Below are 14,482 nucleotides of genomic sequence, written 5' to 3'. Positions count from 1 at the left end.
TAATTATTTTGTAAATTATTTTTTTCTAAATATAAACACGATTCCAATTCATTATGCCATCTTTGTATATTCAATTCTACATCATCTTTCTAAGTTATCGCAACCACTAACCCTAATTGCAAAAATGCTGATTGTGACTTATTAACCAATCCCGGAATAACAGCATTCATATAGCCCAATAAACACATCATTGGATCCATTTGCAAATCAATTTTAAATAAATCTCTCAAAAAATTTTGATTTTTTTCCCCAAAAAATTTTAACTGTCTTACACATGCATACAGAATGCATAAAAGTACCTGTCTCTTTTCCACACCTAAAACATAAATCTGTTAAACTAAACCCATATTCTTCAACTTCTCAGGAGTCCAATATAATTGATGAATAGTTATAATTAACCATACTGTATCTTGCATTAATTAATTTTGTAACACTAATTAGTGTCAGTACACATAATTGACCATTCCTCCCAAGACAACTCAATATTTAAATCTTTCTCCCATTTCTCCTTTTTCCCATATATCCCAATTTTCTCCATCTTTTCCTGCAACAATCTATACATATTTGATATAAACCCTTTTGTTTCTTTATCAACCATTAATTCTCCAACTTCGATTGACTTGGTAAAACTAAATTCTTACCCAATTGTATTTGCAAAAAATCTTGAATTTGATGATAAGTCAAAAAAGTATATGAAGAAATACCAAATTTTTCTTGTAATCTATTAAATGTAGAAAAATAGAAAGTAATGGGTTTGTGAAAATTAGCTTGAGGACTGATGAGGTACTTGTTAGGACACACAGAGCTAACCATATTGGTTCTCGAGGAGTCCAATGTTTTCTCTGGTTACTCTTTTCTCTTAATGTACCTATAAACTCTCATGGGATTATCCTTAAGATTATTTTCCAGAGCTATCTCTGGTTTTCCTTTTTTTAAGCTTGCTCCTCAGTTCCAAAATTTCATCCATATATTGCACTTGATCCCAACCTGAAATTCCCTTGTCAATCAAGCTTCCCCATGCTTTCATGTCTGACCCTTCACTCTAACAGGAACATGCATGTGGACTTGCAACTTGTTTATGACTTACTCTGGCAGACTTCTTTGTAATGGCTTTGATTGTCTCAAGTAAAAGACTGACTCTTGGAATCAAGAAAGTAAAGATTAAAGTTGATTTCTGGATTGCTCTATAGCTAAAGGTGAAGCAGGCAGGAGTCAACATCCAGAAATATGTACCTGGGCTACAAATGAAGGACATTAAAGTCAACAAGTACTTTGCTATCACTCATCCAGCAGTGCCTTTTACCATTTCCAGCATAAGAAAATTCATTAACAGCCAATTTGTACTGAAAACTCGGAGAGAAATGATGCCAATGTCTTGGAAAAGTCAACCAATGCTGAAACTCCGAGGTACAGTCATTAAGAACATTTTGGCATTACTTGGATTGCATGCAAATTTGTGTTAAATCGCAATAAGGTACTTTCACCAATGGCACATTCAAAAACCTCAGTCCGCCACATCCCATCCCCCATTTTCCTCACCCCGCCTCCCCCTCCCCTCCCCCCCCACCACTGATTCCTATACAAGCTCAGATGCTAAATGGCACGGTTAATCCAGGCATCTCAACTCCAAACCCATTGCAGTCCAACTGTAAAGGTAGTGCCTAGATGGACATGACTTGTTTGTGGTGGAATACTGAAAATGCACAAACTCCACATCACTGGTACAGGTCATATACAACCCTTGTTCAATTTCTGTAGGTCTACCATATGGAAAATGAGTACACTCTCTTAAACAGTATAGTGGAACTGGTCTTCCTGCATAGTTTATCTCACTTTTGCACAGTGTTCAGATACATTTATCCAATAGGATAGGTAACTGAGAAGAGTTGCCCACATGACTTGTCCACCTTGCAAGCCTGATCTCACTAATACTGGCCATGCACTGCCCTTAGAACATTTGTGCAGTTAGGACAAGATCATTGATTCATCTGTCCTGGTACCATGTACAAACTATTCCACCTGCACACATATTGTTTATCCTTTCTCTGAGCTACAGAGACAGAAATGACATCCAGCTTGGAGCATACTTACCTTTAGTCTTGGTGGAACTGCTGTGAAGATGATGGTGGTGGTGTTTAACCAGTTACACTAAATACAATGGACAACATTTTATAAATTTATCGCTTTATCTATTTATTTATTTGAAGTGTTTGCTTCTTGAAAAGAAATTGGGGATTATAATAGACAACTTCAAGCTGAACACAGATAATTTCAGATTTGCTATATCAAGTAGGAAGTTGGAGAAACATTAAATGAACTTCCACTGAATTTAATATGCTTCATTGGATAATGATCCTGATACATTGCATTAGTTGAACTGACCTAAAAATGTTTTGCCATTGATTTTCATTTGTACTCAGCATCTAATGCCTCTCGTGTTCGTGTCCAACAATAGTCTGCCAGCATTGATGGATTCCATTTGCCCTGATAGCCCCTTTTCATGGTCGCAATATCCTGGTGAAATCTTTCACCACGTTCATCACTGACTGCACCAAGATCAGCAGGGAAGATGCCCAAGTGTGAATGCAGAAAATGAATTTTCAGTGACGTGGCATTTCATAGTTTTGTATGCTTGAAGCATGTTAAAAATATGACAGGAAATCACAAAAATGGCTATATATCTTTTTTAAAAAAAGGACGTGATAGGAAAATTTTAAGATGATTTTCGTGAACAGTTGCCCAAAATCCATAAAGTAGACCAAAATGTGTTTAGGAAGCAAAATTTTCGTTGTGCAGTGATATCCTCCCTTTCTTGGAGGTTCACCTTGCATTGGAAGGGGTAGATCAACCTATCTCTTGGAAGACTATGACAAGTACAGGGTAAAGTTGGTGATGGAGATTTCCTAAGATGCCCCTCCTCCCAATCAACTGGAATGATGGTTTGAATATTAAGGGCATAAACTAATCCATGGGATGTAAATTCAAATCTCGCAGTTGAATTCTGAAAATTTGAACTTTGACTAAAAAGAGAATCTGAAAATGAGTAATAGCCAAAAATAAGTGATCATAAAGCTGGCTCATTCATGTCCTGTAGGTAAGGAGACTCGTCATCCTTACTACCCTAACCTATTAGTGACTCCAGTTCCATACCAGTGTTTCTTCACTATTTTCTGGAGTGGACCAGTACAGAAGTTTGAGGTGTCAAACCCTCCACTGTCTCAGACTAACTAAACTAATAAATCTCTGCCTCACATGCCACATCCAAATTCCAGGAATACATTTAAAAAAAAATAGCTAACAGATATTTTCCTGAGTAGATAACAAGTCTGGATCCCAAAAGACTACCTGAGTTTTGATTGTATAATGTCCAGGTGTGGGAAAGCTAGGATGGGACCAAGGAGGTGAGGGAGGGTGCATTGATCTGGATAAACCTTCATGACTCACAACCAGACTAGAACTTAATGTACTGTCTGCTCCAGCCTCTCATATACAAGTGAGATCATAAGGAAAAGGATCAGAAGCAGGCCATTTGGCCCATTGAGTCTGCTCCGTGAAACCTCCCTGAGCTAAACTGTTCTCGCATCTAGTTCTAAGTTCCGGCCTTGTCCCCATATCCCATGATACCCTGACTAATTAGATACCTATCAATTTCCCCTTTAAGTTCCCGCAATGATTCAGCCTCCACAGCTGCACGTGGCAACGGATTCCATAAATTCACTATCCTCTGGTTAAATAAATTTCTCATCTCTGTTGTAAATTGGTACTTTTTAATTCTAAGACTGTCCCTTCTTGTCCTGAAACATCTTATTTACATCTATTTTGTCCAATCTATTCATTATTCAAAATATTCCAATGAGTAGAGTCCAAGAGCTGTTAGGTGTTCCTCATATGTAAGCCTTCTTATTCCTGGAATCATTCTGGTCAACATCCTCTGCACCCTCTCCAACCTTGCTATATCCTTTCTAAGATATAGGGCCCAAAATTGCACACAGTACTCCAAATGAGATCTCATCAGTGCCCCATAGTGTCTCATCAAGACCTCTTTATTCTTGTACACAATCCCCTTTGAAATGAATGCCAAAATAGCATTCGCCGCCTTTACTGCTGATCCAACCTGGCAATCAACTTTCAAGTTATCCTGCACGAGGACCTCCCCCCCCCCCCAAGTCCCTTTGTACTTCTGAGGTTTGAATTTTCTCCCCATCCAAATAATAATTTGACCATTTGTTTCCTCTACCAAAATGCACAACCGTATTTCTCAACATTATTATTTCATCTGCCATTTCTTCGCCCATTTTCCTAAGCTGTCCCAATCTCTTTGAAAGCTTTCGATTCCTTCTACATTTCAAACTCTACCACCTATCTTGGAGTCATCTGCAAACTTTGCCACAAAACCATTTAATTCACCATCTAAATCAACAATATACATTGTAAAACTAAGTAACACCAACCCTTGCAGAACACCACTAGTAACAGGCAACCAACCAGAATTGGATCCCTTTATTCCCACCCTTTGCTTCCTGCCTATCGCCAATGCTCTACCCAATCTATTATTTTTCTGGTAATTCCATGTGCTTTCATCTTATTAAGCAGTCTCTTATGCGGCACCTTATTGAAGGCCTCTTGAAAATCCAAATACACAACATCTACAGCCTCTCCCTTGTCCATCCTACTTGAGATTTCCTCAAAAAATTCCATTAGGTTGGTCAGGCAGGATCTTCCCTTCATTAAACCATGCTGGCTTGGACCTATCATGCCATGTACCTCAAAGTATTTCATAACCTCGTCCTTGAGGATTGATTCTAATATCTTTACAACTACCGAAATCAGACTAATAGGCCTATAATTTTCTGCAACTGAAGGGAGTGCAGAGAAGGGTATAAGTGGACCTAACATAGTCAAAGTAGGGGAACCTCAACCCACATATATATCCATGAGGCAAATGTTGTGGAAAAAGTATAATAAAGGTTTCAGGTTGTATTGGGCATGTAACATTTTATTATCATACTAGATGAGATAACCAGACTAGGATTGCTCTTTCTTTCTCATTTCCTCATACTTTCCCCTTCCTCACTTTCCCTCTCTTTTTCCTTCTTTGCTCTTTCTATTTCTCTTTCCTATCTCTCACCTTCTTTACTTTCTCGTCTTCCTTACTTCTCCTCATTCTCTTGCCCTCTCACTCCCTTCTTCCCAATCTTTCTTTGTCTACTTCTCCTCTCTTTTCCCCTCTCATTGTCTCTTTCTTGGTCTTTCTCCCCCTCTTAGGGCAGATGCTGTGGATGGGATCCATCCAGTGCATGATCTACTTGTGCTCGCCACAACTGCGCAGCCTCCAGGAACTGGAGGAGAGGAAGATGCACCTTGCTGATATCGCCCAACATGATACCACCCGAGATCTTATCTTCCTCAATCAGCAGAGGCTGGCTGAGATTGAGCTGTCCAATCAGCTCGAGCACAAGAAGGAAGAGCTGAGGATCCTGTCCAAGAACTTGGAGGTAGAAAAGAAGAAGACTGAGGTGCTGCTGTATGCAATGCTCCCCAAGCACGTGGCCAACCTGCTGAAGGAAGGCAAGCGGGTCGAAGCAGGTAATATTGTCAGTTAACATTTGGCTAGAACCTTTCACTGCCTCCCAAATAATTTAATGACTGAGAAAACATTATTTGAATGTCAAAATGGTTGTAATGCAGGAAATATAGCAACCAATTTGCAAACACCAAAACCACACCAAGGGTAAAAGGTTGATTAGTCTGCTTCAGCTCCCCCCCCCCCCGGCTTGCAAATAATATTTATCCTACATTCCCATCAACTCGCTCCAGATTCTACCACTCCCCTCTACACTAGAGCAAGTTTACAGTGGCCAATTTATCTACCAATCAGCATCTGCGGGTCACCTACCTGGTCACAGGGTGAATATGCAAACTACGCCTCTGTGCTACCAGATCATTGATTGAAGCTTCTGAACTGATAGAGGAAATAATTAGAAAACAATGCTGGCCCTCTCCCGGAGTCTACAACCCCTCATGGCCACTGCCCAGCATGGGTGCTGCCATTTTAAGCACAAACTCCACGGTTGGAAGGTTTTAAAAAAAACGGGTGGCTCCTTTAATAGGCCATTTACAGCTCCAAACAGGTTTATGCATCAGGACTGGGTGGTAAGACCCTGTAAAGCAGTGCAGCATTTCTGCACTCCTGGGTCCACACCAGCCGCCATTTAAATTTTAAAAAATTCCTTTCTAGTCAATGATTCCTGATAATCAAAATGTCCTGTTTTCAGATCAACCTGATGTACTTCCAAAATTGTTGAAAAAGGAAATATTTTGAAACCATTTTTGTCTTGGGCTTGCTCATCGCAATGTCTGGGAGTTTAGTTCTTAATTCCTGCTTTATCCTCCATGTTTGGCAACATTTTGGGATTCTGAGTGAAGCTAAATCCAGTCCATCTGAAGACATTACTGTAAAATGTTAAACATAACTTGCCATCTTGCCTTCAGGTCTATTTTATGGCTCCATCAATCCCATTTATTTTGCCCTCATGTGTTGACCTATGTTTGTGGACTGTTCGCTCTAACTGCTCCTTGTGGCGAATTTCACATGCCAGGTGATTTCAGGTATCATCTAAAATTATGTATTTACCTTGTTCAAATAGAAGTTGCTCATCAGTCTTTGCATAAGTGAACAAGGCTGTCACACATGCCTGTATTTTGCTTCAGGGGAGTTTAAAGAATGTACTATCCTCTTCAGCGACGTGGTGACATTTACCAACATCTGTGCCATTTGTGAGCCCATCCAGATAGTTCACATGCTCAACGCCATGTACTCCCAATTTGACCGCATAACATCAGTGCACAACGTGTACAAGGTGAAGTATGTGCCATTATTGTTCTATCCCAACGTGGAACCCCCACAGTAAACTCTGAGCTGATGGTCTCGGGTAAGGCATATCATTGGTTAACTATAAAAGTAATAGTTCTATCACGCTCTTGTTGGAGGTGGGAATACAATGGGACAGTTAAAGAATGTATTATTACCAATTAATCATTCACAGCTTATCAATAGATTGTTTCTCCTGTTACTTCCAGCATGCTTTTGAGTGTGGACTCCCCTGTCAACCTAGCTTTAAGCAAGTTTGTGTGACCCACTGAAGTGCATGTCTCTCCCAACACTAATGGCTGAACTGAAAGACTGTTTCTGAGTGCATCCCCATCTCTTCCTGCCCCACCAATGGTGCATCAGTTTTCAAAGCTGTCATGGTCATTGAATATCTATGAATGTCTTTAAAATTACAAAATTTGAAATGACTTTTTAAAAAAAAACAATTAAAATAATAAAATTAAATTAAAAGCCAGGCTTACCTTTCTCCATTGAGAGCTGGGGAAGTAGAGTCTGTGTTAGGGGAGTCTATAAGTGATCGAGGTCAATGTGCTGAGCCTGATGGTCTATTTGGCTGTGCAATGGTCTCTGTTCCAAGAATAATCCAGAAATAAGCTTGTTTGCCAGCAGATGAGGGCATGTCCTGGCAGAAGATCTGATCCATTATCTACCTGTAGACATGGGATGTGTGGAAATTTGACAGGCCATTGAGGAAAAATGAATCCATCTAAATCTGTTTCAAGTCTTGTGTTGGCCAGAACCAACCCCAACCAGGGGGCTCCAATCTTACCCAAACTTCAGCCTTGTTTTCAAATTCAGGTGAGATGCCAGCACCTATCTGAGATTAATTGAAAATTTTCCACAATATTAGAAATAATTTTTGGGCAATAAGATGCTTCTGAATCTTGGTTACTGTTAAATGGCTGGAAGTCAATTGGTGCATAATAAACATCTGCAAGCAGAAATGCTGTTTTGGGTTAAGGTCTCATCTGAAAGATGACACCTCCAATGGAACAATATTCACCTTGGCCTTTTCCTCTTGCAGAACTGCAAGATGTAAAAACCATCAGTGGTAGGTGCCTGATTAGCTGAGAAAAAGGCTCATCTGCAAATTTATTGTCACATATATCAAGATGCAGTGATATAGGTTGTCTTTGAAGCAGACCAATTGGACATCTCATACATAGTACAAGTAAGACAGTACAAAAGAACAGAGTTAGAGAGATCAGTTGGCATGGAGCAAAGGCCACATTATCTTTCTATTTTTAGGTTCATTCAAGAGTCTGATAATGTTGGGAAAGAAACTGCCCTTGAATCTGGTGATGTGATCTCATTCCAGCGTGGCTGTATGGGGTGCAGAAAGTGTGGCTGGGATGGGATGATATATTAGCTGCTTTTCCAAAGCAGTGGGAGTTGATGGTGTAGATGGCAGTGGGGGGGGGGGAAGGGAGAGATGGAGGGAGAGGAGGATATAAATGATGGCCTGAACCATGTTCACAGCCCTCTGCAGTTTTGGGTAGATCAATTCCCCTACCATGCAATGATGGATCCTTACAGAATGCTTTCAATGGTGCACCTGTAGAAGTTTAAGGGAAACTTGCATATTTGACAAACTCTTATCTTTGTGGGCGTGTTCTGAAGATATTACTAGTGGTAAAATGATTGCATGAAGTTGTTCTGTCAGGATTAAGGTGTACAAATGCTGTTTTATGAATAGCTGACTGGCTTTAAGGCTGAATGGGATGTCTTTTTGGTAATGTATAGGTGGAAACCATTGGAGATGCCTATATGGTTGTTGGTGGGGTTCCAATTCCTGTTTCAAGCCATGCAGAAAGGGTTGCCAACTTTGCTTTGGGAATGAGGATTGCCGCAAGAAAGGTGAAGAATCCAGTTACTGGGGATCCAATTCAGGTACAGAGACAAATCCTAAACTGTTCTGCATCTTGTAATCAGATGAGGACATGGTGTGGTCATACACAGTCCCCAAAAAGAAGCAGAAAGAACAAAAAAGAATGGTTGTGGGCTTCAGACCATGATTGTTGCATTTTGCTATTCTGTGGGCAATTGCTTTCCAAAGGAACATTACAGGTCCAATATTTACATGGATACATGTTCAGAGCCAGAGAGCTGGGGTGATGAGTTCCAGAAGAGTTGTGAATAAGAAGCCCAGAATATCAGGTTTTCCAAGTCCCCTGCAGCTCATATTTGTGGAAGGATGATTTGTGGTGGCTGCTGATCATTGGCACAAGACTGCCATTATAATCTGATGCCTGAAAATGGAGAGGGGCCTCACCTTTCCCACAGCTTCCAGGAGGGTTGGGGGAGCAGGAGTTCCGCTCAAAAATCCAAATGAGGCTCAGTGCCCCAACTATCTAGAATTCCCTTCATTTCCTTAGGGCTGATGTGAAATCAAGAGAAAATATTTAGTCCTGAGTTTGCACAAGGTATCCAGATCTCCATTAATACTTCAGATGGGTGTTGGAGGAATCCCAGGAAAATCTGGAAATTGGTGATTCTAAGTACTTTCATCTACAACTTTAGTAGAAGGTGGGACATCCTCCAACCACCTGTGGCAGATATAACAGCACAGGAGAGTCCATGCAGGACCCTGTCAGATGGCCATAACTCAAGTCGTAAGAATGGGAACTTTTCATCTGATACTGCAAATGAATATACTGGCATTTGAGCAGCTAAGTGATTCAAAGTTATTGGTTGAATTGTTTCTTTTCTAAAATCAGATCAGAGTTGGCATTCACTCTGGACCAGTTTTGGCTGGAGTGGTTGGAGAGAAGATGCCAAGATATTGTTTATTTGGTGACACTGTCAATACGGCCTCGAGGATGGAGAGCCATGGATTGCCAGGCAAAATCCACCTCAGCGCAATGGCAAACAGGTAGTAAAATTCAGCAAACTAATGCTGTCTCAACTCAGTTGCTCTTGTTACAGCAGACCCAACTGGCTACCAATAAGCTTCAGCTTGCCTAAAAAGTGCCTGCACATTGACTACAGCAGTTCTCTTCTATCAGCCTTGTTGTTCGCTAACTCAACTTTCAGAAGCGGAGAAGGAGGACATCTCTGTTCTGGAATGGAAGATCTCAACATGGGAGCAGATGTGATAGAGGCAGAGAAATTGAAAGGAATAGAATCCTTACAGTGGATATGATGTGAAAAGATGTAGTCGAGGTATCTGTGGGAGTTGGTAGGTTTGTAGAATATATCTGTAGAAAGTTTGTCTCCTGAGCTGGAGGCAGAGAGATCGAGAGAGTGGAGAGTGTTGCCAGAGATGGACCAAATGAATTAGAGATCGGAGTGAAAATTAGCAATAAAGTTGACAAGCTCATCATGGCACACAAGGCAGCATCAATGTAGTCATCAGTGTAGCAGAGGAAGAGTTTGAGTCTTGACTATGTAGGCACGTAGCCAACAAAAAGGGAGGCACAGCTGGAACCTATGCAGATACCCTTGGCTATTCCTTTGCCTTGGAGAAAGTGGGATAAGTCAAAAGAGAAGCTATTGAGGTGGAGGAGGGTGGTGGTGGAGGGGAACTGGTTTGGTGTGTTGTTGAGAAAGAAATTAAAGGCTTTGAAACTACTGTTATGCGGAGGGGGGTGTAAAGAAATTGGATGCTCAAGTTGAGAGAACTGGAATTTGGCAGCTAGTCACACACTGCTGCTCCATTGTGAATAGCAAGCGTCACTAAGCATAAGGTGGCCACTACAAAACAACCCAATCAACCATTCGGGAATATAACTAATTTCCTTAAACGCAATATCTTGTATCACTAACGTGCCCTCTATATTAACAGAAGTAAGTTGTGAGTCACTCATCATTTCCTGTAACCAATATCTTTCTCTTAGACTGAACCAATTAGCATGGTTAGCTAATCTGAACCCTGAATAAACAATTTATACCATTTTATTTCTACAGTTCCCAGCATAAAAAACCAGTGGAAATCTTACAGAGAAACGCTGAACATCTCTGATACCTTGATATACTGGCCCTGGATATACATGTTCATGTAATCCATAGTAAACCTGTGGTGGTTTGATTCTTGCAGCCAGAATTCTTGGTTGATGTTATCTTGAGCATGGTAACTTTCTTGTCTTTGAATGAGGAAGTAAAGAGTTTAGCTTCCAGTCCAGTGATCTGGCATTCCGTGCAGCTCTAAGGTTGTTGTTAAAAGAGCTATCCTCTGGAATGAGATGTTGAACCACTCTCAGGTGGACACATGAATATAAAGTCCAATAACATTAGTTTTTTTAACAAAAGCAAGGAGGTTCTTAGTTTCCTGGCCTTCATTTTTCCCTCAGTTATTTTATTGGTGTTTAAGGAATGATACGATGTGCAATTTAGAGGTGGCATTTCCCCATGTGTTTCTGAACCACAAAAATCACTGAATTCTATACTGCTTTGGAACAACCTATAGTCACAGACAGCATATAAATGCAAATTCTTTGCTCCTGATAAAATGATTGTGACATTTAACAATACAAGCCAATCCCATGGAATTGCACTCTTCTTTGTGTAGAGCGCTGCAGAAGAAAGGTTTTGAAATAGTGGAGAGGGGAGCAATCACAGTCAAAGGCAAGGGGAAAATGACTACCTACTTCCTGGTCCAGAACCTGTGTGTTACTGAAGAAGAGATAATGGGACAGCCTTCAAAGGCCAGTGGAAGTGATTCTAACCAAACAGCAAAGAGCTGCAAAAAGAAATCTGACCAGAATGGTGAGTTTCATTAGAGAGGTAGCAGGGGGGACATACATCTGAGAACTGTACACAGAAGTAATGGAACCTCAACAAAAATATTTGGGTTCTTGAGAAGTAGGAATATGCCTCCAGGATCCACATAAATAACCAGAACCTTACTGGGCCTGAATGCTGCAAGGTTCAATGAAATTTTGAATGGTCACTCCAATACTTTGAAACTTCTAAAGTGCCTCCTAGTCGATAACTCTTCTCAGAAATGGACTGTGAAATTATAGTTAAGCAATGTGCATTGCATCCATTTGCCTACCTTTAATTTTCTATTAAAAGTCTGATTGTTTCCTATCTAAATAAAGAAATTAATCTAATTGAATAGAATGCTTCATTGCATTTTCTTAATATCTTGTAATGCAATTACACCATTCATTATCATGTACAGTAGTGGTGAACTAACCTCTAGGGGTACCAATATTAAACTTTCGAGTTTTTTAATCCTATTTATTTTCTGCAATTATTTTGCTGGTTGCTTGAGGCCAGGCTTGGTGTCATGGTCATTGTGGGGGAGGGCGGGACTCTGAGCCATGCCCTCCCCAAATGAATTATTGTGCCCACCCACCCACAGTACTAGCATCACGTGGTTTCGTCTCCACGTGCTATAAGTACAAACATTTGTCTGTTATGTTGGAGGGAGGGGGAAGTGGGAAGTGTGGCGGCAGTGCACAGAGGAGGTTCATGACAGATTATAGCACCTGCTTTTCCCCCTCCCACCATTGAATGAGTTTTCGATCATCAGTTTGTGCCGCCCTCACAGTGGTTACCCTAATGGGCCTGGATTAGACTTGTTCTGACACTGACTCTGTTTGAGGTTGCCAGTTGCTTGAATTCTGAATAACGGGGATTTTACTGCATTACCAATAATTTAGCCACTGGCATGGCAGTGTGATATTGTTCCAGAATCATTGATGATGAATATAGAATTGGAGCCCTTGTCTGAACCTGAAAATGAATACCGTAAAAACCCCCCTGGTATGCGGTGCCAGTGGGGATTGGTAGATGCCAGATGTGAATTTTCCAGTTGCTTGAGATTGCATGTTGTGTGATTGGGAAATTAACCACTAGGGGGCACCCATTTTAAACTTTCGTATTTTTTTACCTATTCTGCAATTATTTTGCTGGTTGCTTGAATTCTGAATGGCAGGGATTTTACTGTATGTATATATGTGTATGTATGTATATATATGTATATATGTATATATATATATGTATAAAATCTAATGAAAAATATAATCAATAATTACTGGGTTTTTAAATCTATCCTTCAATTTGCAGAACAAAATAGTGGTGACGAAGATGGCAAAACTATTGCTGCTATGAAATATGCTGACAATGAGAAGGTACCCACAGGTGACTGCACACTTTGAGTTTGTGAAAACTTGGTGAGCCAAAGGACCATTTTCCAAGTTGCTTGGTTGAACTGCTAAACACATACAGAAAAACTTGCAAACGCTCAGTAGGCCTTCGACCTGAAACGTAAACTCTGATTTGCTCCCTGATTAGCATTTTTAGTTTCAGATTTCCAGTATCTGCAGTATTTTATTTTACTACAACCATTGGATACCAATGGTAACATTTCAGGAAAAGATCACAGAAGTGTACTTGTCAGAATCTGAAAATTTAACAGATGATTTAATTAAAATTTTCATGATTTCAAGGATAAAATATTTTTGATGGCTTGGAAATTTGGAGTTGGTCTAATGATACCGCCAGATACCTTAGGGGTGAACAGAGATAACATTTCTCCATGCAAAAATTATTAATGTAAACTGGCCAAGGAGTGGTTTATGGAGTTCATTTATCAAACTCAGAATGACACAATGGCCTGAGCCCCTTCATAATGGACTCGTGCTCCTTTCTTCTTTAACATTCCATTATTGTGATATCAGAAAAAGAATGGAACAATGAAATGGAATTCACAAGGGGAAACGCACTCAGGTACTTGAGGATCAGTATTATATGATGCAATGACCACTGATAATTTACTGAAATTAAACAAGATGGCTTGGTCTGCAGGTTTAGTATTCTTGTTGTGAGCCTTGAAACGACAAATTGGGAACTATGAGTCGGGGATCAGGTGGCAAAAGGGACAAACATCAACCAATAATTATCCATGCAAAATGTAATATAAATGGTGTATGTGCATTCTTCTTCAAAAGCCAATAGAGTTCTGCACATGCCCCTTTTGGAGATCATTATTTACAGGTACACAATCCTTTATCCGGACATCTAAAATCTGGAAAGCTCCAAAATCTGTCGAGGGGGAGAGAGACGGCAGCACGATTTGGGCGGGTGAGGGGGGGGGGAGACTGGCAGTGTGAGTCAGGTGGGCGACGGGGGGAGACTACAGCACCACTGGAAGGGGGTGGGGATGGATATGGCAGCACAATTCGGGTGGGCTTAAATCTGGCTTTCCGAAATCTGGCAAAATCTGAAATTCTGAACACACTGTCCCCCAAGGGTTTCGGATAAAGGATTTTTCAGCAATTAAGACAGTCCATAGTTGTTGTTATCCATTTATTCCATAATTTAAAATGAGGGATACCCAGACCATTTAGCACTGGGGTCTATTCTAACACCAGAACTATTATCATACTAACTTATTCAGGTGATGTGGCCAAAATAGTCAGGTGGCCTTGTAGATACAAGATTCAAAGTCCATCTCAATGTTCAACAGGATGCCACTGAGACCATACTCTGCCAAATTCAATCTAACAGAGTAGAAAATCAGAAGCTACAGCACAGGCTGCCTGTGGGAGCAGAAAAGGGAATGAATGTTCGATCGTATACAATAATATTTCAAAGCATTTGAAAGAATGTCTGGGTGAGATTGAAAGACAGAGGTGGGGGAAG

At 40.4% G+C, this 14,482-nt stretch overlaps 2 protein-coding genes across 2 annotated transcripts in view; one reads left to right on the top strand and one right to left on the bottom strand.

Annotated features, from left to right (window-relative positions):
• The window catches only part of LOC138738796 (protein FAM124A-like), a 109,250-nt gene extending 101,809 nt beyond the window's left edge, over nt 1–7,441 (bottom strand). Inside the window, exon 1 of the mRNA XM_069889726.1 lies at nt 7,354–7,441. The gene's annotated coding sequence lies outside the window, so the exon portion shown is untranslated. The remainder of the gene's footprint in view (nt 1–7,353) is intronic.
• Nucleotides 1–12,996, top strand: part of gucy1b2 (guanylate cyclase 1, soluble, beta 2) — a 39,403-nt gene extending 26,407 nt beyond the window's left edge. The window contains exons 10-17 of the mRNA XM_069892443.1: nt 1,191–1,407; nt 5,266–5,586; nt 6,712–6,860; nt 8,636–8,782; nt 9,610–9,764; nt 11,400–11,596; nt 12,530–12,601; nt 12,905–12,996. Coding sequence (XP_069748544.1) covers nt 1,191–1,407; nt 5,266–5,586; nt 6,712–6,860; nt 8,636–8,782; nt 9,610–9,764; nt 11,400–11,596; nt 12,530–12,601; nt 12,905–12,996 — 1,350 coding nt within the window. The remainder of the gene's footprint in view (nt 1–1,190; nt 1,408–5,265; nt 5,587–6,711; nt 6,861–8,635; nt 8,783–9,609; nt 9,765–11,399; nt 11,597–12,529; nt 12,602–12,904) is intronic.
• The last annotated feature ends 1,486 nt before the right edge of the window (nt 12,997–14,482 follow it).

The sequence above is a fragment of the Narcine bancroftii genome, chromosome 7 (assembly GCF_036971445.1).
Source record: "Narcine bancroftii isolate sNarBan1 chromosome 7, sNarBan1.hap1, whole genome shotgun sequence".
In the NCBI taxonomy this organism is placed as follows: domain Eukaryota; kingdom Metazoa; phylum Chordata; class Chondrichthyes; order Torpediniformes; family Narcinidae; genus Narcine; species Narcine bancroftii.
Note: the sequence above shows the minus strand (reverse complement) of the source record. Positions and strands in the feature narration are given on the sequence as shown.